This window comes from Chlorocebus sabaeus, chromosome 18 (assembly GCF_047675955.1).
Source record: "Chlorocebus sabaeus isolate Y175 chromosome 18, mChlSab1.0.hap1, whole genome shotgun sequence".
NCBI lineage: Eukaryota > Metazoa > Chordata > Mammalia > Primates > Cercopithecidae > Chlorocebus > Chlorocebus sabaeus.
In genome coordinates, this window is record NC_132921.1 from 69600512 (window position 1) to 69625823 (window position 25312).

The 25312-nt window shown below is 38.9% G+C and overlaps 1 protein-coding gene across 12 annotated transcripts in view; it reads left to right on the forward strand.

The window, feature by feature from the left end:
* Nucleotides 1–25312, forward strand: part of PTPRM (protein tyrosine phosphatase receptor type M) — an 834581-nt gene that overhangs the window by 540664 nt on the left and 268605 nt on the right. For 7 of the 12 annotated variants that reach the window (XM_007974623.3, XM_073006465.1, XM_073006464.1 and 4 more), the window contains one exon: nt 6768–6842. The exons of the other annotated variants lie outside the window; for them this stretch is intronic. In XM_007974623.3, coding sequence (XP_007972814.1) covers nt 6768–6842 — 75 coding nt within the window. The remainder of the gene's footprint in view (nt 1–6767; nt 6843–25312) is intronic. 12 annotated transcript variants of the gene reach the window in all.

A 25312-nucleotide genomic window follows, 5' to 3' on the forward strand; every position in this document is an offset into this window, starting at 1 on the left:
TCAAAATTCTCATTGAATTCTTATTTTGTGAACCTACATGACTTTTTTAGTCAGTGTTAGCTCAACAAATATTTCTTGGTTGCATGTTTTGTGTGAGGCATTGTGTGAGGTACTCACCTCATTTGTATCTTGTTTGTCCTCATGGGCTTGTAGTTCTATATCCAAACATCGATTTATACTAATTTTAAAACACTCAATTTTTATATCATATTATACCTAAGTGACTTTAGTACAGGAATAAATTGATATTTACTGAAATTATAGCGACTTATGTGTTTCATAAATTGCCGTATGCTATCAGCTATTAATTATTATAGGACGATGAAGCCCTTGAACCAGGTGTCCATTGACGCTCTTAGATCTCAAGGTTTTGGTCCATGCTCAACAACAGGAATTTCAAAATACTGCTGTATTACATTTCACTTACGCTTAAGGCCTGAAAAAGTAAATCCTGTTCCAGGGCCCCTAGTTTATAATGCTCAATGTTTAACGTCACAGCTGAAAGTTTTGAAACCTCTTTCATACATGTGTTCTCATTTATTTCTTCATTACTATGAAAAAGGAAACAGGTACTGCTATTCTTATTTTTTAAGATGAGGAAAAGGTATATTTTTGGAGACGAATTGACTCACCAAGGTGACTCAGCTGATAGTCTGGTGATCAAGGCCTGCACTCCTAGCCCCAGTGTTTCTTTCACCATTGCTCATGGCTCGTCACCCAGCAGCACCTCTGGCCAGCGACAGTATTGTGTAGTGTAAGCATCAGACCTCCTCTTTGTGAGGGTTGAGCCACTGCCCAATTTGCTGTGAAAACAACAAAATATCTGTCATCATGCTCATTTACATAGTTAAATAATTATATAAATAACACACTAGTAAATGTGGAAACCTGACAAGTTTGCTGTTTTCACAATAGACTGAATTAGATAGGGATTTGGATCATTCTCTTCCATCAGCTAGATTTCATCAATATTATAATTTGTTTTTCAATTCACCAAAGGATGATTAAGCAATCAGATGACCTGATTGACTAAATATTCCCCACTCCTATTTTCTGAGTCATTTGCAAACATTTACACAGCAACAAACTCTATCCAAAGAACCTCTTTTGGGAAAAGAGGGAAACAAATTTTAATATTTACTGCATAACATTGTCATTTCTGTTTCATCAAATCATAGCACAAGAGGAAATCTTGGAAGATATTCTCCCTCCAGGCAAAACTACACTGTTTTGCGCCATTTTATTAAGTTCTCCATGGATGGATTCAGCAACCCTCCTTTCAGCACAGTGTAATGTTCATCACCTTTTAGTCAGAAAATTTGTCCTTATTGATACTAGAAATTCTCTTGCAACATGGGAAGCCATTCCATCTTGACTATATAGTCAAAACAGAGAAATAGGAAGATCTAATAACTGTTGGTACCACAGAGTAAAGATGTTTAAAATGTAAAAGAATTCAAACATCCTGAGTGTGTGTTGCCACATACTGCTCACACTGCGATGGCTTAATTGAGTTTTCAGATACAGAATTGCTTTCCTAAGCAACATTTTGAATGTACAAAGATTTCAGTGTTCTCCTGAAACAACTGTTGACAAGTATCTTTATAGAAAAAGTATGGAGGTGGATTTGTTTTCACTAAGAGCTAGCTTATAATTTAAAGTAAGGGTATGTCTCTTAAAAATATATTTCATACTATTTATAAATTTAATGTAGTGATTATTTTAATCATATTCCAAAGATATATTTTGACACTCATCATCTTAAATATTAACTTCATAAAAGTTAGACAGGAAGAAACCTAAGCTGTGTTATTATATATCTCCCTATGTGTGGGGGATTGCCTATATTTTTATGTATCCTCTTCGTTTATGCACCTAGATAAATTTCCTATAGGTACGTGTTAACTATAGGCAAACTCATCACAGAATATTCTCTCTTGAGTTAAACGATAAAGACACCATACACCAGGGTATACGTGATGTTTATGTGTTACCTGCCCAATTCAAGGGATTGTTTTTAATTGTATAGTGGAGTGAATAGAGTAGCTTTTAAATATTTCTTAAAATCTGTGAAATTGTATTTTTCATTAACATTCACATTTTTATAGTTGGATTTTTAATGACCACTTGTCCAACTGTGTTTTAGTGATTGGTGTATGTGTTTTCTTTAGCTTTTATGTTCACCATAGTGGTCTCATGGCAACTAGTGGGGTGGAAACTCTTTGCAGCTAGTTTTAGAAGGCTTCACTGATGATCAGTTCTAAACTGATAGGGTACACTAAAACTCCAAATGTCTTATTTGTAAGTTAGACTTCTTATATTTAATGAGGTCTATTCATTCTAATTGATGTAACAATTAGTTTAAGCCGTGTGCATTATATTAATCTTCCATAAAATAAGATTTTTTCATAATATTATGGCACCGCATGTTTGTCCTTGGCAGTATACCCATTTGGGAGCTTTCCTGTTGTCCATTTAAAAATTATTTGAGTGCCTCCTTGATTTATAAAAGTGCTGGCCGGGAACGGTGGCTCACGCCTGTAATCCCAGTACTTTGGGAGGCCGAGGCGGGCAGATCACGATATCAGGAGATCGAGACCATCCTGGCTAACACAGTGAAACCCCGTCTCTACTAAAAATACAAAAAAAAATTAGCCAGGCATGATAGCGGGCATCTGTAGTCCCAGCTACTTGGGAGGCTGAGGCAGGAGAATGGTGTGAACCCGGGAGGTGGAGCTTGCAGCGAGCCAAGATCGCGCCACTGCACTCCAGCCTGGGCGATAGAGCGAGACTCCGTCTCGAAAAACAAACAAACAAACAAAAAAAGTACTTTGGGGTTTTTTTGGGTTTTGATATATGGGGAGCAGTCATATATGTTAATTTGATCCTCTCCTTGCTGTTATTTGACTATTGTTTAGCTGAAGCTTGTACAACCCATGGCCTGTGGACCACATGCAGCCCAGGATGGCTTTGAATGCTTCCCAGCACAAATTTTTAAGCTTTCTTAAATCATTATGAGATTTGGCTGGGCATGGTGGCTCGCCTATAATCCCAGCACTTTGGGAGACTGAAGGAGGAGGATCACCTGAGGTCAGGAGTTCGAGACCAGCATGGCCAACATGGTGAAATCTCATCTTTACTAAAAATACAAAAATTAGCTGGGCACAGTGGCAGGTGCCTTTAATCCCAGCTACTTGGGAGGCTGAGGCAGGAGAATCACGTGAACCCAGAGGGCAGAGGTTGCAGTGAGCTGAGATTGCACCATTGCATTCTAAACTGGATGACAGAGTGACATTCCATCTCAAAAAAAAATATATATATATATATGTAGATATAGATATAGATATATATGATTTATGCATGGGCTTTTTAAATTTTTTTTTTTAAGCTCATTGACTGTTGTTAGTGTATTTTACATGTGGCCCAAGAAACTTCTTCCAGTGTGGCCCAGGGAAGTCAAAAGATTGGACACGCCTGGTCTAGCCAGAAATCAAAACAAAGGCTTCATATAAACATATGCTAAATTATTTTCCAAAAGTATTAGAGAAATCAGACTGTAAGCCTTAAACAAAAAGAAAACAAAGCATTTTTTCAATGTTATATTTTAAGGGAATTTTTCATGAAAAGATTATTCATTTCACTGTTTTTGTAAGTTTAGTATTTTATTTAACTTAAAATTGTAATGGAACGTAAATATGGCTTATTGGAAGACCTTGAGGAAACTTTGAAGGATTTCTATTGTCCTGATATAATTTCTGTATTCAGAAATTTGAATGTTTCTTTTTTTAATCACTAAGCTTTTTGAGAAGTTTCTACAGACTGTTTTTCTGTTCACTGTTTTGTTCAATGAAATACTATCCTTTGTAGGCCATAATGGTACAGAATGAAAGGGCACTGATAAACGAACTGAAAAGATTGTCTGTTGAGATGTAAAGCTAATTAAGACTCCTTTTAATTTCTTATATTCTCTACATGAGAAAATGAATTATATAGCAAGACCATCATATATGCTAATGTGCTGTTATTTAGGCTTTGGATTTAGAAATAGGAACAGTAACATTCATCATTCAGCATTTTATAGAGAAACTGTACTTTTTTCATGATCTGAAATAGTCTTAATAATGTACATCATGAGTATATTAAGGCCCCCTGAGAAGTTCCTAAAGAGAAGAAACCTGAAAAACTCTATGCTTTCCAAATGTATTTGGTCCAAATTCATTTTTTAAGGAACACTCAAGTCATGCAAAATACAGTTAGGTAAATGCTGGCTCAGCAAGTTCCAGAAGATCCCACTGCACATAGCTGAAATGACCATTTAGAAGTCTGATCCACAGGGACCTTACATTTCTCAGCACCAGATACTGTCTTCAAAGTATAGGATTGGAATTTCTGTCTTTATTCCAATTCTATACTTTGAAGACAATATCTGGAGCTGATAAATCCTGTATCTTTTTTCATTATAAAAGAGAATATCACCAAACTTAGTGATAATTCTCTTTTATAATGCATCTTTATTGATATTTTAAGTTAGAGATCAGCAAACTTTTTATATTAAGGGCCAGATAATAAATATTTGAGGCCTTGTGGGCCATATGGTCTCTGTCACAACTACTCAGCTCTGCTCTTGCTGGGCAAGAGCAGCCATAGGCGATACATCAACAATTAAGCATGTGTTCCAATAAAACTTTATTTGCAAAAGCAGGTGGTGGGCCTGCTGACCCATTAGAAGATAATGTATGGCATAATCAAATTTTTTCCTCATAACTAAAAATAATAGTTACAAATAAACACTTTACAAAGCAGAACATAGAGATCATATAAAAATCCTTCCTGATATTTATAATATACTTTTTACATGGTAGACTTAACTTCTGATTATAGTTTGAGTTCCTTTTTATTTGTGAATACCTGGCTGACTGACATAGCTATTTTCAAGTAACTTTTTGTTCGTATTGTTTACCTTTTTGGATATTAGGTGCTCTGTTTCTCTTTTTCTTTTTTTTTCTTTCTTTCTTTTTTTTTTTTTTTTTTCCTTGAGACAGTGTCTTCCTCTGTTGCTGAGGCTGGAGTGCAGTGGCACAATCTTGGCTCACTACTGCAACCTCTGCCTCCTGTGTTCAAGCAATCCTCCTGCCTCAGCCTCCCAAGTAGCTGGGAGTACAGGTGCAAGCCCCCACACCACACTAATTTTGTATTTTTTTTAGAGATGAGGTTTCACCATGTTATTCATTTGATCTCGAACTCCTGAGCTCAAGCGATCCACCTACCTCAGCCTCCCAAAGTGCTGGGATTAGTGGTGTGAACCACGGCAGCTGGCCTGCTCTGTTTTTCTATAAAACAATTTCATTTTTCTCAAAAGGAGAACAGGTCAGACTCTCCTACAGATAATGCAGAACCGCATAGGAGTATTGGTTGGAGCAACATTAGTCTATGACCTAACAAAAATGTTATGTGTATGAAACTTGGAATTGGTACCAACTTTGTAACAATCTTAGAAATAACACTTTACTGTGTACAGCTTATTATAACTATTCAAAATTGAATAATATGCCATATTAAGAAAATTATCTCTGTAATGTATTAATGTACTGGGAGCTGCCTATTCTCTGACCAAACGGTTAGTTTGTTAATCTCACTTGACAAAACTAGAATATTTTCATTAATAATGTGTGAAAGACTGTTACACCATTTTTAACTCAGTTGCTGCAGTTGTCTAGTTGTAAGCAGCACTGCTTGCATGGTGCAGAGGGATATTTCAAAATATTATGCAGCAGCAGTTTTGGGTTTAATTGTCTGCAGATGGTAGATGATCTATTTTCCTTACTCGCTGCCACATTTCTAATAGTACCCAGGCTGTTCCATGTAAATTAGTAATCTTTCATGTAAGCCTGTCCTTAATTTTCCAATATTTTTTCTTTGCATCATTTTCCAGCTGTATCATGTTAGAATTGATGTTTTAATTTTCTATTTTTTTTTTTAAATATCCGTGTGTCATTAATGTTAACCACTTAAACACAACTGCTGAGCTGTGCAAGCAAACTAAGAAGGCAGCCTGGTCTGCTTCAAGACTCTTAATCATTTCTTTGTTCGCATGTTAACCATGATAACTATAGCAAAGGCAATTTGTAGTTTCTATTCTTTTCCAACCAATACTTTGAGATGCATTTTTTTCTCTTAAAGTGAAAAAATAAAGTTCCTAAATGGAAATCTGCATTAAATTTAGATATCAGAGAAATTTTTTCACCTAAAAACGTTTTTAGTGAAAGAGTATAATATTCTTCTTTACAAAGGTGATTTAGCAAGAAGAGAAAATATTGTGAGTTCAACAATAGAATGTTACAACAACCTAATACGTTCTAAAAGCCTAAAGTTTGGATCACCAGAATTAACAATGAATCTTTAAGCACCACACTCAATTTCAATTGGAAACACTACTCAGTCTTCAGGTTTGTTTAGGATGAATGTTGTTGGTTTTGTTTTCCTTTTTTTCTTCTTCAGTTGATCTATCCAAGATCTCAGCCAAAGCTTGCAACTGTGTCATAGTTAGAAATCCAACTGCCTGACTCGGGCTTGTTTAAGGGAAACGAATTCAGAATATTCAGCACCTTGCTATGTTTTTTTTTTTTTCTTTTTTTTCCTTTTTGTTGTTGGTAGAACAAAGTTGAGACAATTTGATATACTGATGGGGATTCTTCTTGCTAGCCTAGCTTCAGTCTGGCTTTTTTTTCCCTCATGCATGCTGACCTGGAAATCTTCCTTTGCCTTAGCTGCGATAATCGTGACTCAGCTTACAACACCTTACATTCGCATCGCCCCCGCTGCAGGCGACGGCCAACTAACAGGTCAGATGTTCAAGTACAGACGAGTCATCTTGCCCATTTCCCACTCATTTTTCTCAGCTTTGTTTCCCCTCTACATTTCCTCCTTTGCTTAAGGCCTGTTTACAATGTTTCAGACCCTTGGTACAGACCTTTGCTCGTATTAAATTAAGTGACATGCTTGGCCTCTTCTGTGTGCACATTTATATCCATGCATCAAGTACAACTCCACTGCATGTTTTCATTGTGTGTTTGGTCTGTTGGTCTGTTTCTTTCTAGCCTAATGTTATATAGAAATGAAATTTGCTGGACTTGAAATAGCAATAACATCAAACAGGGTTTCCAACAAAATACATAAAGATATATTCCTAGTTTTCCAAATTAGTCTAAAATGGTATTGAGATTTAAGGGTAGAAGAGGTTTATTTTTTACCTTGCCTGGTCTAGTTTGCACATACATTTAGCTATATACAATCTTGGATGCCAGTGTTATTAAATGAAGCCCCCCAAAGGTGTTTAGGGTGACAATGTTCTAACAGCTTTGTGTGTACATACAGTAGTTGCAGAGCTGATTGCATGCCTTAGAGATCCTTGTTGCAAAGCACAGTGTTTATATAAATCATGCAGAGGCATATCTGCAAGTCAGATGCTTTGAATAATTTAGGAAAGTTTAGAAAAATTGAGTGGCTTAGAGTCACGGAGTTGAACTGTGCTTCCTTATACCAAGAGAAATGAGCTTGTTCACTCTTCCCGCTAAAACCTTGTAGACGTCTCTATACATTCATATAGGAAAAGAGTCCAGTAAATTACTTCTAGTGAACTCCAGAAGACAAACTTTTTTGCTTCAACAAAAGCAAGTGATTGTCAAGATTTCTAACATAATTACATGGGCAGGACTCAAAATTCTGGTTTCAGAAGCACCTGCATATAGTCTAGGCCTGATGAAAGCCAAGTAAGAAGCAGAAACTACTTTCTATATGATTTTCACTCCAGCAATTGTTTTTTTTGTGTGAAACTAGGCAATGTCCCCTAACATTTAAGAAAATGGTAAAGCTTAACTCATGGTAATAAATTAAAAATGTTTAAGTTGTTCTGTGAACTTATTATTTTGGACAATAAAGAAAGCTAAGCCTCAGGAAAATTACAGACTGGTGTTATAAGGTAAAGAAATGTAAAATAATTCTATTTCCTTCTCCACTGGAATTCTGTACATATTTTCAGTTCTCTCTTTCAGGGCCGAAAAGCTATCAATTTATTGACAGTTCTGTTTCCCTTGCCTTCCAGTTTCTTTTAGGAGTATTTCTTTTCCTGATTGAAGTTCTACTTGGTACAGACTCTTCCTTCTCCAGGCTTCTGAAGTGTTCTTCCCACAAGTAAAAGTATTTGAGGGACAGTGCCTTTCTTAAGTCCTCCCCACTAAAACCTTCACCTTTCAGGACTGGCCTGTGGCACTCTGTGTAGGATTAGGAGTCCATCTTGAAGGTTATTGGGATCTTTCAGCAACTCTAACCACCCATTGTCTGAGCCAGCACCAGACTCCTCAGTACATTGTTAAAAATGGGTTGTTCCCACCTTCGTAGAACAAGTACTTATGAAATATAATTCAACAGTCCTTTTCCCAAGCTTTACCTATAATCCACTAACTTCAGATGAAGCATGTTGTTGACTAGGAATGAAGTAAGCGAACCTTCTGAATATAGCTTTCACTCTAAAACTGGCCTGATTGAGAAGATACTTCATAAAGCAGCCCCCGTCGTAAGGCATTCAGACCCAGTGAGTGTCATTATTTTGGAGCTAGTCCGAAGGACACACACACAACTGCAGTGTGTGGCTGCTATTCCTCTTAAGGGCTACAGGTGATCTACTTCATTTGCTTTGGTTTATTAGGGATTAAAATGATGGAGTGTCAGAATAAGCCTCAAAAACCAGTAAAAAACTATTCTTGTTCTTTCTTCAGTATTTACTGCTGGTTTTAATGATGGTTAATCTTACCCAGATAAATTCACACTCAAATGATAGTTCTTTTGCATTTTCCATTTGCATCACCCATCAACTTCGATAGAAGTAACACTGTCTTTTTTTAAGGGATTTATTCAGGAGTCATACCGCAAGCCTGAGACTTAATTCATTCAATCATTTATTTGGCATTTATTGAGCACCTTATCTGTGCCAGGTATGAATCAACTAACTCTTTTCAGGAGTTTTACTTTGTATGGTTGCCTAGATACCTTGGCATCAAGTACATTTGCATTAGTAACCCCAAAACCTACATAAGTGCATACTCAGATGAGTGAAAAATTAGTATCATACTTGTCATTTAGCAAACCTAAGAAAAGACAGCAGTGTCATAACTGATGGGAACCAAAGGACCTGTATTTCAAACCATTTCTCACTGTGGCAAACAGCCTAGGAAATGGTCAGTTGGACAGCTCTGAACATTTTCCATCTCTGACCCATTCAACTGTTGTGTTTAATAGATCAATCCTGGCCCTTCCAGAAGCCAATAGAAGATACAGGAGGTATACATCCTGAAGTGCCTTCAGCTCTTTTTTGTTCATTTTGTTGTAACTCTGCTGACATCTTGCCCCTAAAAATCCTATTTGATGCTGTACTTGCACCGGGAAGTTTTTATGAGATCATGAGTCCTTCGTCTTGCTGTCCCTGTTGTACTGGTATGTGGTGCTTGCTGGTTAGGTTTCCCTTAGTGTAAGTGGGCCCTCCCCTACTTGTCTACCACCGACGAAAACAAGAACCTTGGTGATCTGACCCCAGCACATAGGACTGTACCAGGCATGATACCTCAGGAGGCTGAGGCAGGAGAATTGCTTGAACCCGGGAGGCAGAGGTTACAGTGAGCTGAGATCAAGCTACTGCACTCCAGCCTGGGTGACAGAGTAAGACTCTGTCTCAAAAAAAAAAAAAAAAAAAAAAAAACAAAAAAAAAAACTCATAAATATTTCTTGACTGAGATCTTTGAGTGGCCCAGGTGTCAGGAGGGTTCCAAAGAAGGAGTTTGTGGAATGCGAGGACATTTCATGAGCAGTCCGGTCATTGCCCTGGGGAGTGTTGCTTAAACTTCTTGACCCCAATCAATGATAAGAAATACATCATCACCCAGTACTGTATACACACATATACATACATGTAAGTTTAACTGCAACGAAAACTTTTAAAACCATACTTCCAACACTACTCACTGCATACATAAGATATACCCTGATTTTTGTATTCTGTTCTACATTATTCTTTTTCATTTTAGAAAAGAAAATTCTGGTTGCTACCTTCTAAATTGATATCATTTCCCATTAATGAGTTGTCATCCACAGTTTTAAAAAAATGCTTTGCTAAGTTACTAACTAGATTTAGGAGATAGTAAAGAGGAGTGGAATGTCTGACTGGAATGAAGGTTCTATCTACCTCAGAAATCTTGCTCTAAAGAGTACACACAGAGAGAGTTCTAGAAATTGGAAATGCCCCTAGTCTCTTTCTTCCCTTTATCTTGTGATTCACTGTTCATAATACAGAAATGATTTGGGAAGAAAATAGAAAGCTATACATGCTAGGAATATCTCTTTAAAACCTTTTTATTTTACACATATATCTAGGCTATTTATTTTAAATTAAGATATCTTTGTTTATGATTTAATAACCCAGCCAACCATGACATGCTGTGGAGAATGCTATATATATGTTTATTTTAAGTCAGTAGACCTTTCCATTGCAAATAAAACAAACCCTAGGTGTTTCAACTCACAAAAGCATGAAACAGCTTTGTCCTGTTCCCAGTGTAGCCCACAGGCACCCAGGAAGTATTTCGAATTGTTTGCTGAATGACTGAATGAATAACAGTTGATGACCTATCTTACTAAATTTATTCCTAGGTATTTTATAGCTTTCATTTATTATTGTGAGTAAATTTTGAACAAATTTTGATTGAGGGAAGAAATATTTTGAAACTGGTTTATTTTGTCTTCTTTTGACTGATTTTGTTACTTTCTGCAAGATTGCAAAATATGTCTCTTTTTTATATATATATATATATAAATTTAATAAGCTTTTCCATTGCAAATAAACCAATGGTTTTTCGACCCACTTACAAAAGCATAATTTCAATTAGCCATTGCTTTTGGCAAGAGCCATTAAAAAGGTTGAATGTTAATTGATTTTCTAAGAGAATGGCCCAGCCACTCCTACCAACATTATCTGTTTTCCTCCTACTCCGCTGACTGTGTCTGTCCACTTCTCTGCTTCCCACCCATCAGCCCCCACCTCACATCCTAAGTCCTCTTTATCTGCAGTAAACCATAGTAGAGCTAAATGTCTGTCCTTCTGTGGACCCAAGGTTCTCTATTTGTACGATGAAGATATACCTGATCGGATCTTAGCCACACTGAGTAGCAAGGAGGACAACGTATGGCTTGAAGATGGTGGGATTGTTTACTGAACATTAGCTTAGTCGGTAGCAGTAACAGCACATACAAAGGTCCTGTGGTGCGATGAAGCATAGGCAGATATGAAGAATTGCAGAAAGGTCATCATGGCTAGAGAGCAGAGAGCAAAAAGGATGTGTGGGGTGAGCAGTAAGATTGTATAGGTAGAACAAGGCCAACTGTGACCATGTACCTTACATTAAGGACTTCAGTCTTGATCCCAGGAGCAGTGGGAAGCAATTGAAGTGTTTTAGGAGGGTCAGAAAGGATCAGGTTTGCACTGTATACTCCAGCCACACTAGAAACATTGGAGAAGAGATGAAAAAGGCCAAAAGACCGAAAGTAAAACTAAGAAATGGAAAACTATCCAACACACTGGAAAAAAAAAAGAACAGAGTAAGTTAATGTGAATAGAAGAGTTAAAAGCCAGGAAATTAATACAGTAAGTACTGGTCATGGAGAATGGATCAGCTGCAGCCAGCATGGAGGAGCACATGCTAGGGAACTTAGGGACAGGGTCAGCCATATCAAAGGAATGCTTAGAATCCCTTCCAGGGGCCATATTTTATGTATCTTTAAACTTTCCTCAGCCTGCCACTCAGTACTTGGCACATGAACGGCACTCAGAGTCCAGCTGTATTTTCTTGATGGGATGAAGTTATTTGTGAAAGATAAAATTCCCTTGAGGAGTGAACTAATTTTCACACTGCTTTTTTTAAAAAAAAAAATAACATCCCTGCCACAGTGGCACTTCCAGCTGTGACTGCAGTCAGGGTGAATGGGGTTTCAGGAGGGGCAGCTGGACCAAGAGCTACACAGACCCCCTCCAGTTAGCCTCCCTTCAGACGGTGCATACAGTGTAGCTCTGACAGAAACCAAAGTTGCAGCTTTCTGTCACTGAAATATGTAGCTTTAGGGAGCTGTCCTATGAGCACTATCCTCTAGTGTACTAGAGAAGCAATCATTCATCCATTCATTCATTGTTTCCATCGATGAGCTTTCACCCCTCGGAGAGCTGGCCATACCTTGAGCTCTACATTAGAGAGGAGGAACATTCCTGGAAGTGTAGGGTACGCTCTTTGCTCTGCAGGAACTCGTATTTAGGGCCTTTGTTAAGACCAACATAAACAGTTCAATAAATGCTCCACTTGCATGAGCTTACCAACATCTTGAACTATTTGTAATAGTGGTGAGTGGGTAATAAACTAAGTTAACATATACTCAGTTGCACTTGAAAACATACTATCTATATGATACTGGAGTCCTTTTCAGTGTCAGAAGCTTCAATTTAACCTTTTGAGAGAATTTTGGATAAAAATTAAGGGAAGAAAATGCCTCCTTTAGATTTCTTTATAAATAAAAAATGGCTAAACTCATTTAAGCAGGTAACCAACTGATTGAAAGAAGTGACTAACTTAATACTACCATTTTCCAACTAACTAGGTATCTTACTTTTTGTCACATGCAGTATTCTGTAAATATAGATGATGAACAATTCACATGCACTGTTGTGGGCATTTCATATTAAATGACAGAGGGGGACATCAGTGCTATGTGCTTTGGCTACGGAAGTTAATACAGAGGGTTGGTGTGAGGAGAATTTGGTTGGATTTTCAGCATCTCTTTGAAGGGCTGCTTGAGGATTCTGAAATTTCCTTTCTGGCTACAAAGAATATAAAATGAGGGTAAAATTTTATTCTTTCTGTAATACCAGCTGACTGCATTTTAATGGGCTACAGTGTCACTGTTGATTTATTGCCCTTTTTGTTCTGTTATGTGTTATATTGGTCATTTTGCTGTGGCAGTTCCATCTATAAAACAGTATCGTTACAAGAAAATGGTGAGAGGATACAGGCGTACCATGGGGGATGCTGTTCCTTTTCTCTTGTCATTTTTTGGAATGAAATACTGAGTCAAATGTCAAGTATTTGATTTCAGAAATAATATATTTTAAAACCTGGATATTGCACTGAAATCGTATTATTTTCCATTTTTATTATGTAAACAAGAATTTCTCTGTAAAAGATTTTCAGTGTATAAAAACAATTTAATTTTTTGGTACCGTTTTGCGGTTTTCCTTTCTTTCAGCACTGTGGTAAAGGAAGCCGAAGTAATATTTTATACTGTCTTTGTTTGCTTAAGGCATAGAGCTTTCTGGCTTGCACAGCATGTATTGAAATTTTATATTTTAGGAAACCTACCTTTTAATTTTGACGTTAATTTGGTGTATTATGCATATTCAGAAAGAATACTGAAAGGAAAGCTTTGAGCTCAAAATTAGCCAAGTGTTTGGTAAAAGATACAAAATTCTGTAAAAAAGAAAATACTTTCAGTTTAAAAGACGCTTGAAGATTTTTGCATGAAAGATTTTATATTGATAGTTAAATTGTTCTTGCCTTTTTGACAAGGAAACATTTCAGTTTTTAAGTAAAACCAGTTCATTCTTGATATTAATAAAAATGAGAAAGGCCTGGATGTTTTTTAAGTATTTATCAAAGCTGAATGGCAATATCTGTGTCTCTAGTTCTTTCTCTTTACTCTGGTGACTAGCATGGAACTAGACATATAGTTGCTGTTCTCTGGCTGTACTGTCGATTGATACCAATTGCAATATTTTTATTTTCATCCTTTTATTTATTTTAAGAAATTATTACTACAATTTAAAATATAAGGAATCAAAATTCAGTCTGACAGGTTTAAGTCTGAAGATCCCAGTGACATCCATAGGCAAACGGCTGTGTTGTACTGCTATGTGATTAACATTGTGGTTGACTTTGGATTTAGGCTCTCTTGTACATAAATTAGATTACTATTATTATAAAATACCTAGTATTTGTTAGAGTTCTTTGAAAATATTTATGGTTGTGGTCCAGTGTATTAGATCCATTCAGAATGGAAAGGAAGTCAGAATTTCCTTCGTCATCATAAGACAGCAGGACGTAGAGGAGGCAACAAATCAAGAAAGTATCAAGAATTGATTTAGAATAAATGATACCCCTTTTTGAAGAAAGGATTCTTAAAGACTTTCACCAACCTTGTCAAAGAATCAAGGGAGAAGTGAGGCTAGCAAATGAAAAGAGAAAAAAAGCACAGTCCTTAGAGCAGATGCGCCTCATTTGCCTTTTCAGCAGTATCAGTGTTGAAACGTCTTCCTCCATGTATCCAGTGGGCTGAGAGTGAGGCCCAAAGTCTTTTAAAAATTGACTTCTGGCCGGGCGCGGTGGCTCAAGCCTGTAATCCCAGCACTGTGGGAGGCCGAGACGGGAGGATCACGAGGTCAGGAGATCGAGACCATCCTGGCTAACACGGTGAAACCCCGTCTCTACTAAAAATACAAAAAACTAGCCGGGTGAGGTGGCGGGCGCCTGTAGTCCCAGCTAGTCGGGAGGCTGAGGCAGGAGAATGGCGTAAACCCGGGAGGCGGAGCTTGCAGTGAGCTGAGATCCGGCCACTGCACTCCAGCCTCGGCGACAGAGCGAGACTCCGTCTCAAAAAAAAAAAAAAAAAAAAAAAAATTGACTTCTAAGATTCTATCACGTTAAAAATATCACCTGCCTCCCCCATCTGCAACATGCATGAACTACTTTTCTACTTTTAGAATTGCCATTGTTGTTTTTAATGTGAAAGGATCTTGGATTTGGCTTTCCTTTCTGATTCTTTCTCAAGTCTTAGCTTTTCCCGCTTAGCTACCCTATATTTTTGAAATAACCTCTCTCTGTCTGGGGAGGTTGTCCTTAGGAAAAGGGGAGGAGAGGTCGCTCTCCATGGTGGAACCGTTGAGTGAGAGCCCTTGTGCAGTTGCTGTCCCATCTCAAATGCTTGTTGTCTGGAAAGCCTGGGCTCCATGAAACCACAAGGCCAAGCATGGTACATCTTCTGGGAGCATCACTTTCCTTGATGATACACAAGGCAAAAACATTTTTTGTCAAAAATTGATGTATTGTGGAATGAAATGCAATATTTGCACGCTTTATTAGAAAGTTCAAAAGTCTTTTAAAAAAGATCAAAAGTCTTAATAAAAATGTCAAGCTTGCAGTGGGCCACTTAGGATAAAGCTGAACTTCCTGCTGGAATTTGTTCTCTCTCCTTCCCCTAATGGTACAGATGATGAGAAAATCTACCTTAGGGGTAGACTGCAGATCATTTTCAAACCCACATGGCCCACTTCCTTCGGCAGTTTTCTAATATGTTAGATAGGAATCTGGACTCAACAGTTCCCTAACTGTGATTTTAAAAGGGAAGTTCACACAGGAACTCTGGAACCCAATGCACACAGTTTAGAAAGCATTACACAGCAAGTAGTGGGTTCAAGTCCAGGCTTCTTGGGGAAATCACTTGATCTCTCAACGTCTCAGCTTCCATATCTGTAAAAGAGGGAGAATACCATTTTTTTTTTACCTCAGAGTTAGCGGTGAGACATCAAGTGCAAAAACGTACGTAGAGTAGAGAACAAAGCTGGCTCTAAGGGAAGGCAGTGGAAATAGCAATTGCTGGTGCTTCTTGTGTGACTTTGTTGTTGTTACTCTAATATAGGATTGTTTTATGGCCCATGAGGCTTTCAAGATGATTTGGTGATTAATCCAGGCCACTGCCAGTCCCAAGTTGACACTGTAGCTCTTTAGAGACATTCAAAATTGAACTTCTGGGAAAATGAATGGATTTCTTGATGGTATGTGGGGTTTTATTTACATGAACACCATGTGGATGCTGTGGTCTCCAGGAGCACCGAAGCAAGAGAGGGACATTATTATTCTATCACATGTGAAGACCGTAATGAGTCTCCCACTGATGATATTTTCAATTTACCTTTCTTTGGGATATAAGCAGCATCAGCATGACGAGGCTGTTATCTTGCTGCTGGCAATGATAAAAATGCTGGTGTTGGTGATACTGATGAAAAAAGTTACTGCATTTTCAAATGCAGCTATTTTATTTCAAGCAGTGATAGCCCAAAGCAGAGCATAACCTGTTTTGTACTTCCCTGTCACCCAGCACACTGTGTAGAACACCAGGCTCCCTTTCTTGGCCATTTGAGGTTCCTTTGTCCCTCGGTGTCCTTAGTTTAAATAAGTATACCTTTCTTTGTGTTTATCCTTCAACAACATCAGTTCTCAAGAGAGCATGAGGGGATGCACTTTAATAGAACTCTATTATATGGATTATAGATTATCTCATATAATAACCTTTTCAGACAGTAGGTATGAAAGTAGACAAATATAAAGCTATTTGTAAGGGAATGAGAAGTCTTACTTAGAAATAGGTCTTAGCCACGAATTTTCTTCAACATGCTGTTTTCCTGTTTAGAGGAATAAGTAACTATCTCTGAGAAACAATGTTTGAAAATAAACTTGGCACCTGCCTAGGAGTTAATAAATGGCATCTGCTTAGCATATCGATCAGTATCTTTGATGAGCTTTTCCATTTACTCCAGTAAATATCCAAGCAATGCATCACTTGAGCAGTGTAATTGATGTTCAGTTTAATATGTGTAATTTACTTATTGATGTTGCTAATGATGCAGTAATTAATTGTGTCTTATTATTAATTTTAACATAGTTTATTCAAGTTGGAGATCTTGGTCAAAACACATACTGGCATACCAACTTTTGTCTGAGATTTTGTGTAGGTGTTGTCCTTACAGTGATTTAATTTGGTCTTTTTTACTCAGAATTTTATGAAATATCTCTTCATAGTAAACATGATAAACAAAAGTCTTTGTGATTGTACTACCAATTGAGTGGATTATCCTTATATGTCTTTGAATAATTTCTTTAGATATTGGTATATGTCTATGTACAAAGGCACACACATGCACATAGGTAAAGATGACATCAAAGTGAGTTACATGTGTCTTTTAGCCAGTTTAGGTACTTAATAAAGGGAATTATTTATATTTCTGCCTTACTTCTATGAGTAACGAAGTCAGAAAATGCTCCCATGGTAGGATCATAGGACTACGATAGCCATTTTATTAAATAAAATTACTTTTAATAGTTTGAATCCTACTAGCATTATCTTATTAGATATTTCTCTGTTTTTTACTTTCTGAAGAACCCCAGACCATTATAATTAATATACAGCAGAAATTTTGGCTAGCTTAAAGACTTCTAAAACAAACTCCATATACAGTCATGACAAATGACTTATATCTATTTAATCATTACAAGTATTGAGTTTATAACACTTTATTCTTGACAGATACTCACTTCGTGTCTCTCTGATACGTACCCAGTTAACTTTCTAGTCATTGATGGATATATATTTCACAGCATTGAGTGCTGAAGATATAACGTTTTGCCACTAGTATTTATTTCCATGCTCTGTTAGTCTCTTTTTATCTTTGATGAAAGTTTGGCCGCAAATTTTCTGGTAAGGATTTTGTCTTAGTCTGTTTTCTGCAACTATAGCAAAATACCACAAATCGGGTCATTTATAAACAATAAAAGTTTATTTGACTCATGGTTCTGGAGGCTGGGAAGTCCAAGAGCATTGTGGTGGTATCTGGTAGGGTCATCTCATGACAGAAGGCAGAAGCAAGCAAGAGAGACAGAGAGGAGAAATCAGACCAAACTCATCCTTTTATCAGAAACCCACTCCACAATAATGACATTAATCCATTCATGAGAACTCTGACCTCGTGACTTAATCACCTCTTAAGGGCTCCACCTCTTAATACTGACTGTTAGAATGGCAACTAAATTTGCAACGTGAATTTTGGAGAGGACATTCAAACCACCGTAGACTTTCATCTGTTATCGCCATACGAAGAAAAACCCTTCTTTTCTTCTGACCATCTCTTGGCATCCTCAGTGGAGCTCATGTTCAGACATCTTCCTTCTTTCTTAGCATGTTGTCTTGCTGCTCGTGTAAGATCATCCAAAAGCAGCCAAAGATGCCTCTCTTCTTAATAAACCCCTCTGTAAACACTGGAAGTCTGTGGAGGAGAGACCATGAAATAAGATTTCTTGTTGTCTTTACTTTTCACTTCTACTTTTTCCTCCTTTTTGTTTCCCATCATGCCCATTGCCCAATGTCTGAGGACTTTAAATAGGAAAAAAAAAAAAAAGAGTACAAATGAGAAAGACAGGAAAATTAAAGTGAGCTTTACCATGAGAGATCTTTGATTCAGCAAACATGTTCTCACATGCACTGTGGATACGTGATAAGATACAAGCCAGGTCATGTGAGGGCCACAAAGATGAGTAAGACTAATTTTGTCTCAAGGAATTTATGTTTAGTGTATGACATAAAGATTTACCAAAATAACTGAACTCAAGTTTGAAAATAGTAAGTTCTGTGCAAGAGGGGAGAAGCAGAGTGCTCTAGGAGTTCAGCAGGGAATGAATAGTTTTCTGCAAAGCAGTTGGGAGCAGTATTTAGAATGTGTGACCTTTGAAGATGGATAGGATTTGAACCTACACAAATTGAGTAGGGCAAGGTCCTGTGCAGCAGGAGCAAAGGCCTTGGGAAGGGAAATACTGAGGGTATGGGGAAAGTGGGCATTTCCATTTGGTGTATTTCAGAAAGGAGGGTGGCATAATATTAGGAAAGGGGGTTAGAGTTAGCTCATGGAAGGCCTTTTGAAATAATCATTTAGAAGCTCTCGGATTTGATTTTGTTTTTCTAAATGAAAGAATGACTCGATTGGAGCTATTATTTAGGAAGATTCATACGACTGCACTATGTCAAAGACACTGGCTAAGGTGTCGGCTTGGGAGTCAGGTATAAAAGTCTAGAAGAGAAATAGATGTCAGTGAGAATAAAGAAAAAAAGGTATAGCAGTTTTAGACTTGTTAGAGATTGGGAAGGACAATAATAACTGATCTCTCTAGTGTCTGGTGACTATTCTTTAACCCAAGGGCGGAATAAACCTCCTTTGTAATTTATTCCAGTTTTATGGACTGAATACAACCAAAATTAATTTACTTGCTCTTTTGCTGAATACTGACTGCATTGTGCATAGACAGGGGAAAGCCTCTCTCAGCCTTTCTCTGTACGAACTTGAACTCCTGCTTTTATGTTTATATGTTCAAAAATATTTTTCTCCATCTATACACAGACCACTCATGGTGGTTGTTCTCTTTACAAATGCTTCCTGTGTCTTTTACAATGTTTGTCCAGTGAAGACTTGTCAGGTGCCCACCGTGTTCAAGAGACTGTTAATCACTACACAGCAAAGGTGATAAGAAATGACCTTTCCTCTTGGGAAGCTCCTGTGGCAGGGCACCTGCTCGCCTTCTCCTGCAGTAGATAAATGACCCTAGTTCCTTTTCTCCTTCTTTGTGGTCCTACTTTTCTGCCTTGTCAATCATTTGTGTTTCTTTCCTTTGATTCCTTCTCATCATCCACACGATGACTAATAATCATGCTCCAGGATTATGCGCATGCCATTGCTCTTGTACATTTCAGAATTGTATTGACCATATTACCAGATCTTTCTTTTCTGCACTTTGACCAGGAAGTCCTTTGTCCTCTTGTTTTTCTTTCAGGATTATTAGTTCCTGATTGCATTGTTCTGTACTTTTCTTTTTCATTCTTTTGTTAGACTCTCCTCTTTTCAACTGACCAAGATCACTTTAAACTTGAGTCTTGTATTCCATAGCATGAGTAATAATCACTTGAGTTTTCTGGATTATATTGGGGGATGCTGTCGTGCAATGAAATAGGAGTAGGCTTCACAGTCAGACACCCTGGGTTCAGAGTGTAGCACCATTCCTTCTCTTTCACTGACTTAGGACAAGCTGTTTATCTTGATGGCTTCTGTTTCGTCAGTTTCCTCATTTGTCAAATGATATTAATTATACTTCATGGTATAATATTAAATAAAAATTATATAAGGTACCCGGAGTATAAAGTAGGTCTTCAAAAAGGTTAGCTTTCTTCCTTCCTATCTTATTTAGTAGCACCCAGGCAGTTGATCAATATACTTTGAATTCCTTTACAATTCAGAGTGTCTTCCAATCTCTACATATTGGGGCTAGTCGTGAATTAGGATTTGATTCCACCAGGTTTGCCTCTTCATTGTATAAAAGGATCTTTTCAATCATGCAATCAGTGATGGAAATTGGATCACTAAGAAAGTAACATAGTATTATATTAGGAGATGCTTTAAGAAGAACAACACCATTACATTTTTTTCGCATTTACCATAGTCTGAAAAACTTCCCTACTCATAATTGGGAGCCGTGGTTCTGGAGTTGGGTATTTCTTCATGTTGTATAGGGAATCCTCAAAAGTGTTACATAGATTCCTGGGTCCTACCTCAGACCTTTGATCCAGAATCCATGGGGAACCCAGCCATCTGCCGGTTTCAAAGCTCTCCAAATAATTCTTTGCCCAGCCTGAGTTTGAAACTTCCTATAATTGAAGACGCTCTGTTTTAGAATATATTAAACAGAATGCCACAATTAATATAAGCCATATTCATTAAAGCCCTTTATTGTTGGAGGAAATATTGTGTGTTTACTAAATGAGAGTCTGGAGAGTACATGACTTCTACTCTCTCCTAAGACCCTGTGAGTCCTCATCACAATTCTAAAAGACCACTTTTTGTTGTTGTTGGAGACGGAGTCTTGCTCTGTCGCCCAGGCTGGAGTGCAGTGGCGCGATCTCTGCTCACTGCAAGCTCCGCCTCCTGGGTTCACACCATTCTCCTGCCTCAGCCTCCGGAGTAGCTGGGACTACAGGCGCCCGCCACCACGCCCGGCTAGTTTAAAGGCCATCTTTTGTGTGTATAGCTCTTAGGCCCTGTGAAAGCCATGTCACACATCTCATGCAATTTGCTAGGCTCTACATTTTTTGAGCCTCAGAAATATTGATACTTCTAGCAAGCATACAGAATAGACTAGGTATACTTTTTGATGAGATGGTGAATGACAAATTTCAGACAGCAGGAAGAGCTCTAAGGGATTTTTGCAAACAACTACTAGTTTGTGCAGGAAGCTGTGGTGATCCTTTCTCCCACAGGAAAAAATGTTAAGAGGTAAATATGAGGTCCAGACCACGACCTAAAATACAAATCTGGAAGAAATTTTGAGGGACAGTAGGTTTCCATTTTAATGTCTTCAAAGTTTAGTTTCAAGCAAATGGTTGGAAACTTCCATTCTGAACTACATCATCCTCAAGAATCATCTGTTTCGGAAGCAGCCACCCCCACTTCCTTTCTTGATTATTCACTTTATGTGAAAGTTGCACAGTTGATAACTTATTATTGACAATTTGTTTCCCTATTTTATTACTTTATAATGATTTGAGAAATTCAAATGGAAAAAATAAAACTATTTCATCAAAATAGTAAGAGCAGTAATAATTCTCTTGGACTTTTAGTGTCCAGATAATAAGTGATAATGCTTTGATAGATCATCTTCTCCTCAGGGTGTCAGCCACATCAATAAACAAGAGCAGTAACTGTCATGAAATTAGAACAAAAATAAAAAAAAAAGATTGATATTTTTTAGAGAAGGTATATATCAAACAATCCAGTATCTCAGTTTTATATGAAAAACTATGTTTCTGATTATTACTTGTACATTGTATATGCTCTGTTTGCCCTACACTGGAAATTAGGGACAGAGGAAGAGTTATAAATTCAAAAGCATAATCAGGTTACAAAGAATATAGAAAGTGCGACTGTAGATTATTCCAGGAACAGTGATTGACTTCGCATTCCCAGGAAGAAAAACAATGATATGTAATTTAAATGGAAAATCTATGAGGTGTTTTGCGATTATGTATAATGTGAAGAAGGAGCAGCTGAAAAAAAAAAAAAAAACAAGACTGCAAAGGATTTTAATTCTCTGGGCAACAAGACCTGAATGAACTGTCTCACAATGATCTTTAAAACAAGGATGTTGCTGTTTTTAATAAGTAGTATAGAAATTTACCTCTGCATAGATTCACACACAAAAAAAGGAAAATTAATTAAAATAGAGTCTCTATTCCATAAAAGTCATTAAAATGCTAGCACAAAGTGACTGAGTACTAAATTTAAATTTCAGATTATCTTTTGGGACCAGTGCTCTTTGAAACACACTTGAAGAAACAATATTTTTACATATTTCCACTGCTTCCATTTTATTTTCTACTTTTAGCTCTTCTCCCTGTCTCATCTCTTAAGGTTTTTCAACCTCCTCAGCTATTCTTTTCAGCAGTTCCCATTGTTACTATCCTTAGCCCCGTTTTTCTTTCTTTCTCCCCCAAATACCAAGAGTGGCTTTGTGGTATTTGGTTTGCCACTGAAACCTTTTGCATGTGGTGTGAATGGGGTAGTTTGTTGCTCGGGTTCAATTCAGACATTGAACCCAACACAAAGCTGCAGCAGGAGGCTGGCCATGTAGTCCCAGAGCCATTGTTGGTGTTGTCACCTGTACGCAGCTGACTGTGCCTCTGTGAGTCTCTTGTATCCTGCTCATTCCAGCCAGTTCAGGCAGTTCAGGCAGGGGAGACTGGGCCTGGGTGGGGCCGTAACCTTCCCATGGCTCCCCAACTTACTTCTTCCCTTCCCTTCCTCAGGGAGCCTATGTATTGCTGCCCTAATTGTTCTCAAGGTCCTGCCTTGTTGTTTTCTGTGATTCCTTATTTATTAAATGTAGTTTGGGCTGTCCTACCCAGTAAGCAACACCCATCCCACCATAAAGCTTCAGTTCCCAACCCTCTTCCCAACCACCCCCAGCCCCGGCCCCAGAGCCTGCCCTTGAAGCTAGTGTGTGACTCCAGAGGCCCCTTTGTTCTGGCTTATGAGGCACTCTTCCCATCCAGCATTGAAACCTTCCCGGTCCTTCCAGCCCATTCATTATTGCAGCCTCTGACAAGGAGCCCTCCCTCATCCCCTCCACTCTTCCCCAGCTGGGCTCTGTAGCTCACTTGCGACACTGAAGACTTCTTGCGTTATTTACTGTGGTCGACTCCTTAAAGGAAGAGGCACATACTCAACTCTAATTCCCCTGCAGAACCTGGTTCCAGTACCTTGAGCACAAAGGGTACTAAATAAGGGGCTGTTAATTCAGAGGCTATGGGAGCCAACATTAGCTACACATATGAACAGGACAGTGCTAGCCCGTGTTTATAGCTGCATCCCGTATATTTAGAGGGAACGTCTGAGTGTCACAGGGATGCTTCTGTATCTCTGATCTGAACACTGTTCACTCCCCTCCCCGATGTAAGTCTGAGTAGGGATCACCCCCTACCTTTTTTTTTCCTTCCTCCTCTTCCCCTTCCTCATCCAGCTAGGAGGAGTGAAGAGATGGCCCAGGGCTCTGCATGCCTTTGGATACAGCCACAGCCCCACTTCCCACCCTAACTGTTGGCTCGAGGCCATTAGGATTGCTCTCACTGGCCCACTTTCCCCTTAGCCCCCTTCCCAGTCTGTCCAACCTTATCTTCTGTGTCCTTGGAACTCCTGGTGGGCTACCAGCAGATCCCACCCATGCCCAGCCTGGGACATTCCTCCCTTCCCTCTTCTAGGCAACTTCAACACTTTTTGGCCTCACATTTCTTACACTTCCATTCTGGCCCCCAGTCTCCCCTCATCTTTTTGCTTCCTTTCTCCCTGGGAAAATGAAGCCATCAAAAGAGACCGTTCAAGAGTGGTCTGCTCCACTCCCAGACCAGCACATCTGCTCCCCCCAGAGCCTGTGCGCTGCTGCGTGCGTGGTTTTCCACCGTTCCTCTGGGTGAAACATCAGCCCTCCTGGTTCTGCGCGCTGGTCCCACCTCCCGCCTCTGGAAGGGCTTCCCTCCAGCAGGCGGCTCCTTTCCCTCCCGCGTCATCAACGTCCCCCCACTATGGTATCATTAGCATTCGCATTCAGAGATGCTGTCATTTCTTCCATCTTAAGAAAAAAAAGACTGTCTCGTAATCCCTGTCTTCCTCTCTGGCAGCTCCGTGTGGATGCTGCCTTTGTCTGTATTGGCCTGGACGTCTTCCTCCTCCTAGCTGAGTTCCATCCTCCTTGACCTGCCCTTGTTTCCCTTGTTCACTACCTAAGTGTCCCCCAGCCAACTCATGACTGTAATCACCATCTTTTTGATGACAACCTCAAATTTATGTTCTACACCCGGGTCTCTCCCCTGTATATCCATCCACCTGCCTACTTGCTATCTCTTTTGGATGTCTAATATCTCAAACCTCGTGGGTCCAAAACTAAATTCTTGGTCTTCCCACCCACCCCTCCCAATCTGCTCCCTTGGCAGTCTCGCCCTGTCAGTAGCAGCTGCGTCTCTCCAGTGACTCCTGCCAGAAACCTGGTTGTTATCCCAACACACTCAACATCCAGTTCACTGGCAAAACTGATGGCTGGACCATCACGGCATGTCTCAAGTTCGACGGCGTCTTTGCCACCTGCACTGCTACCTTCTCACTCCAAACCATGAGTGTCTTCCCTGCATCTTTGTAATAGCCTCATAGCTGAGGTCTCTGTCTCCCCCGTGGCCCGCTACAGCCTGCAGTACACATGGCTGCCGGGATAGTGTCGTTGAATATAAGCCAGATCAAGTTCCTCTTCTGCTCAGAATCCTCCAGTGGCTTCTCAAGCAGAGAGAATACTTCCAGCGATCTAAGGAAGTGTCCCCACCCCAAAATTGTGCTTCACCTTCTCCACAGTTCACGGCACTCCAGTCACACTCAGTATTTCAGTCTTGCTTGTACCTTTTCCCTTTTCCTCCTCCCTGGATGTCAGCCTCTCCCACTCCCTTTCCTCTTTCACATCTCTACTGGAATGTTATTTTCTCAGTAATTCCTTCTCCAATCCCGCATCCGAGCAACTGCCTCGCTTTCACCCCACAGCCCACTCCGCTTGAAGTTTCTCTACAGCTAGCCTGGCCAGACACTGCCTACAATATTGGTTTATACTGGTGTCTATCTTCCCCACAAGGATTTAAGTTCCATGAGGTCAGAAGTTTTGTTTTGTCCGTCTGCTCACCGCTGTATTCCTTAAACAGTGCTTGGCAAGCAGTTAAGGACTCAATAAACGCTTGTTGAATAAATGAAGAATATTGCTGGATTTTTTTCCTCCACATTCAAGGTCAGCCTCGTACGAGTCACCACCATGCAAAGTTCTGCAACCGA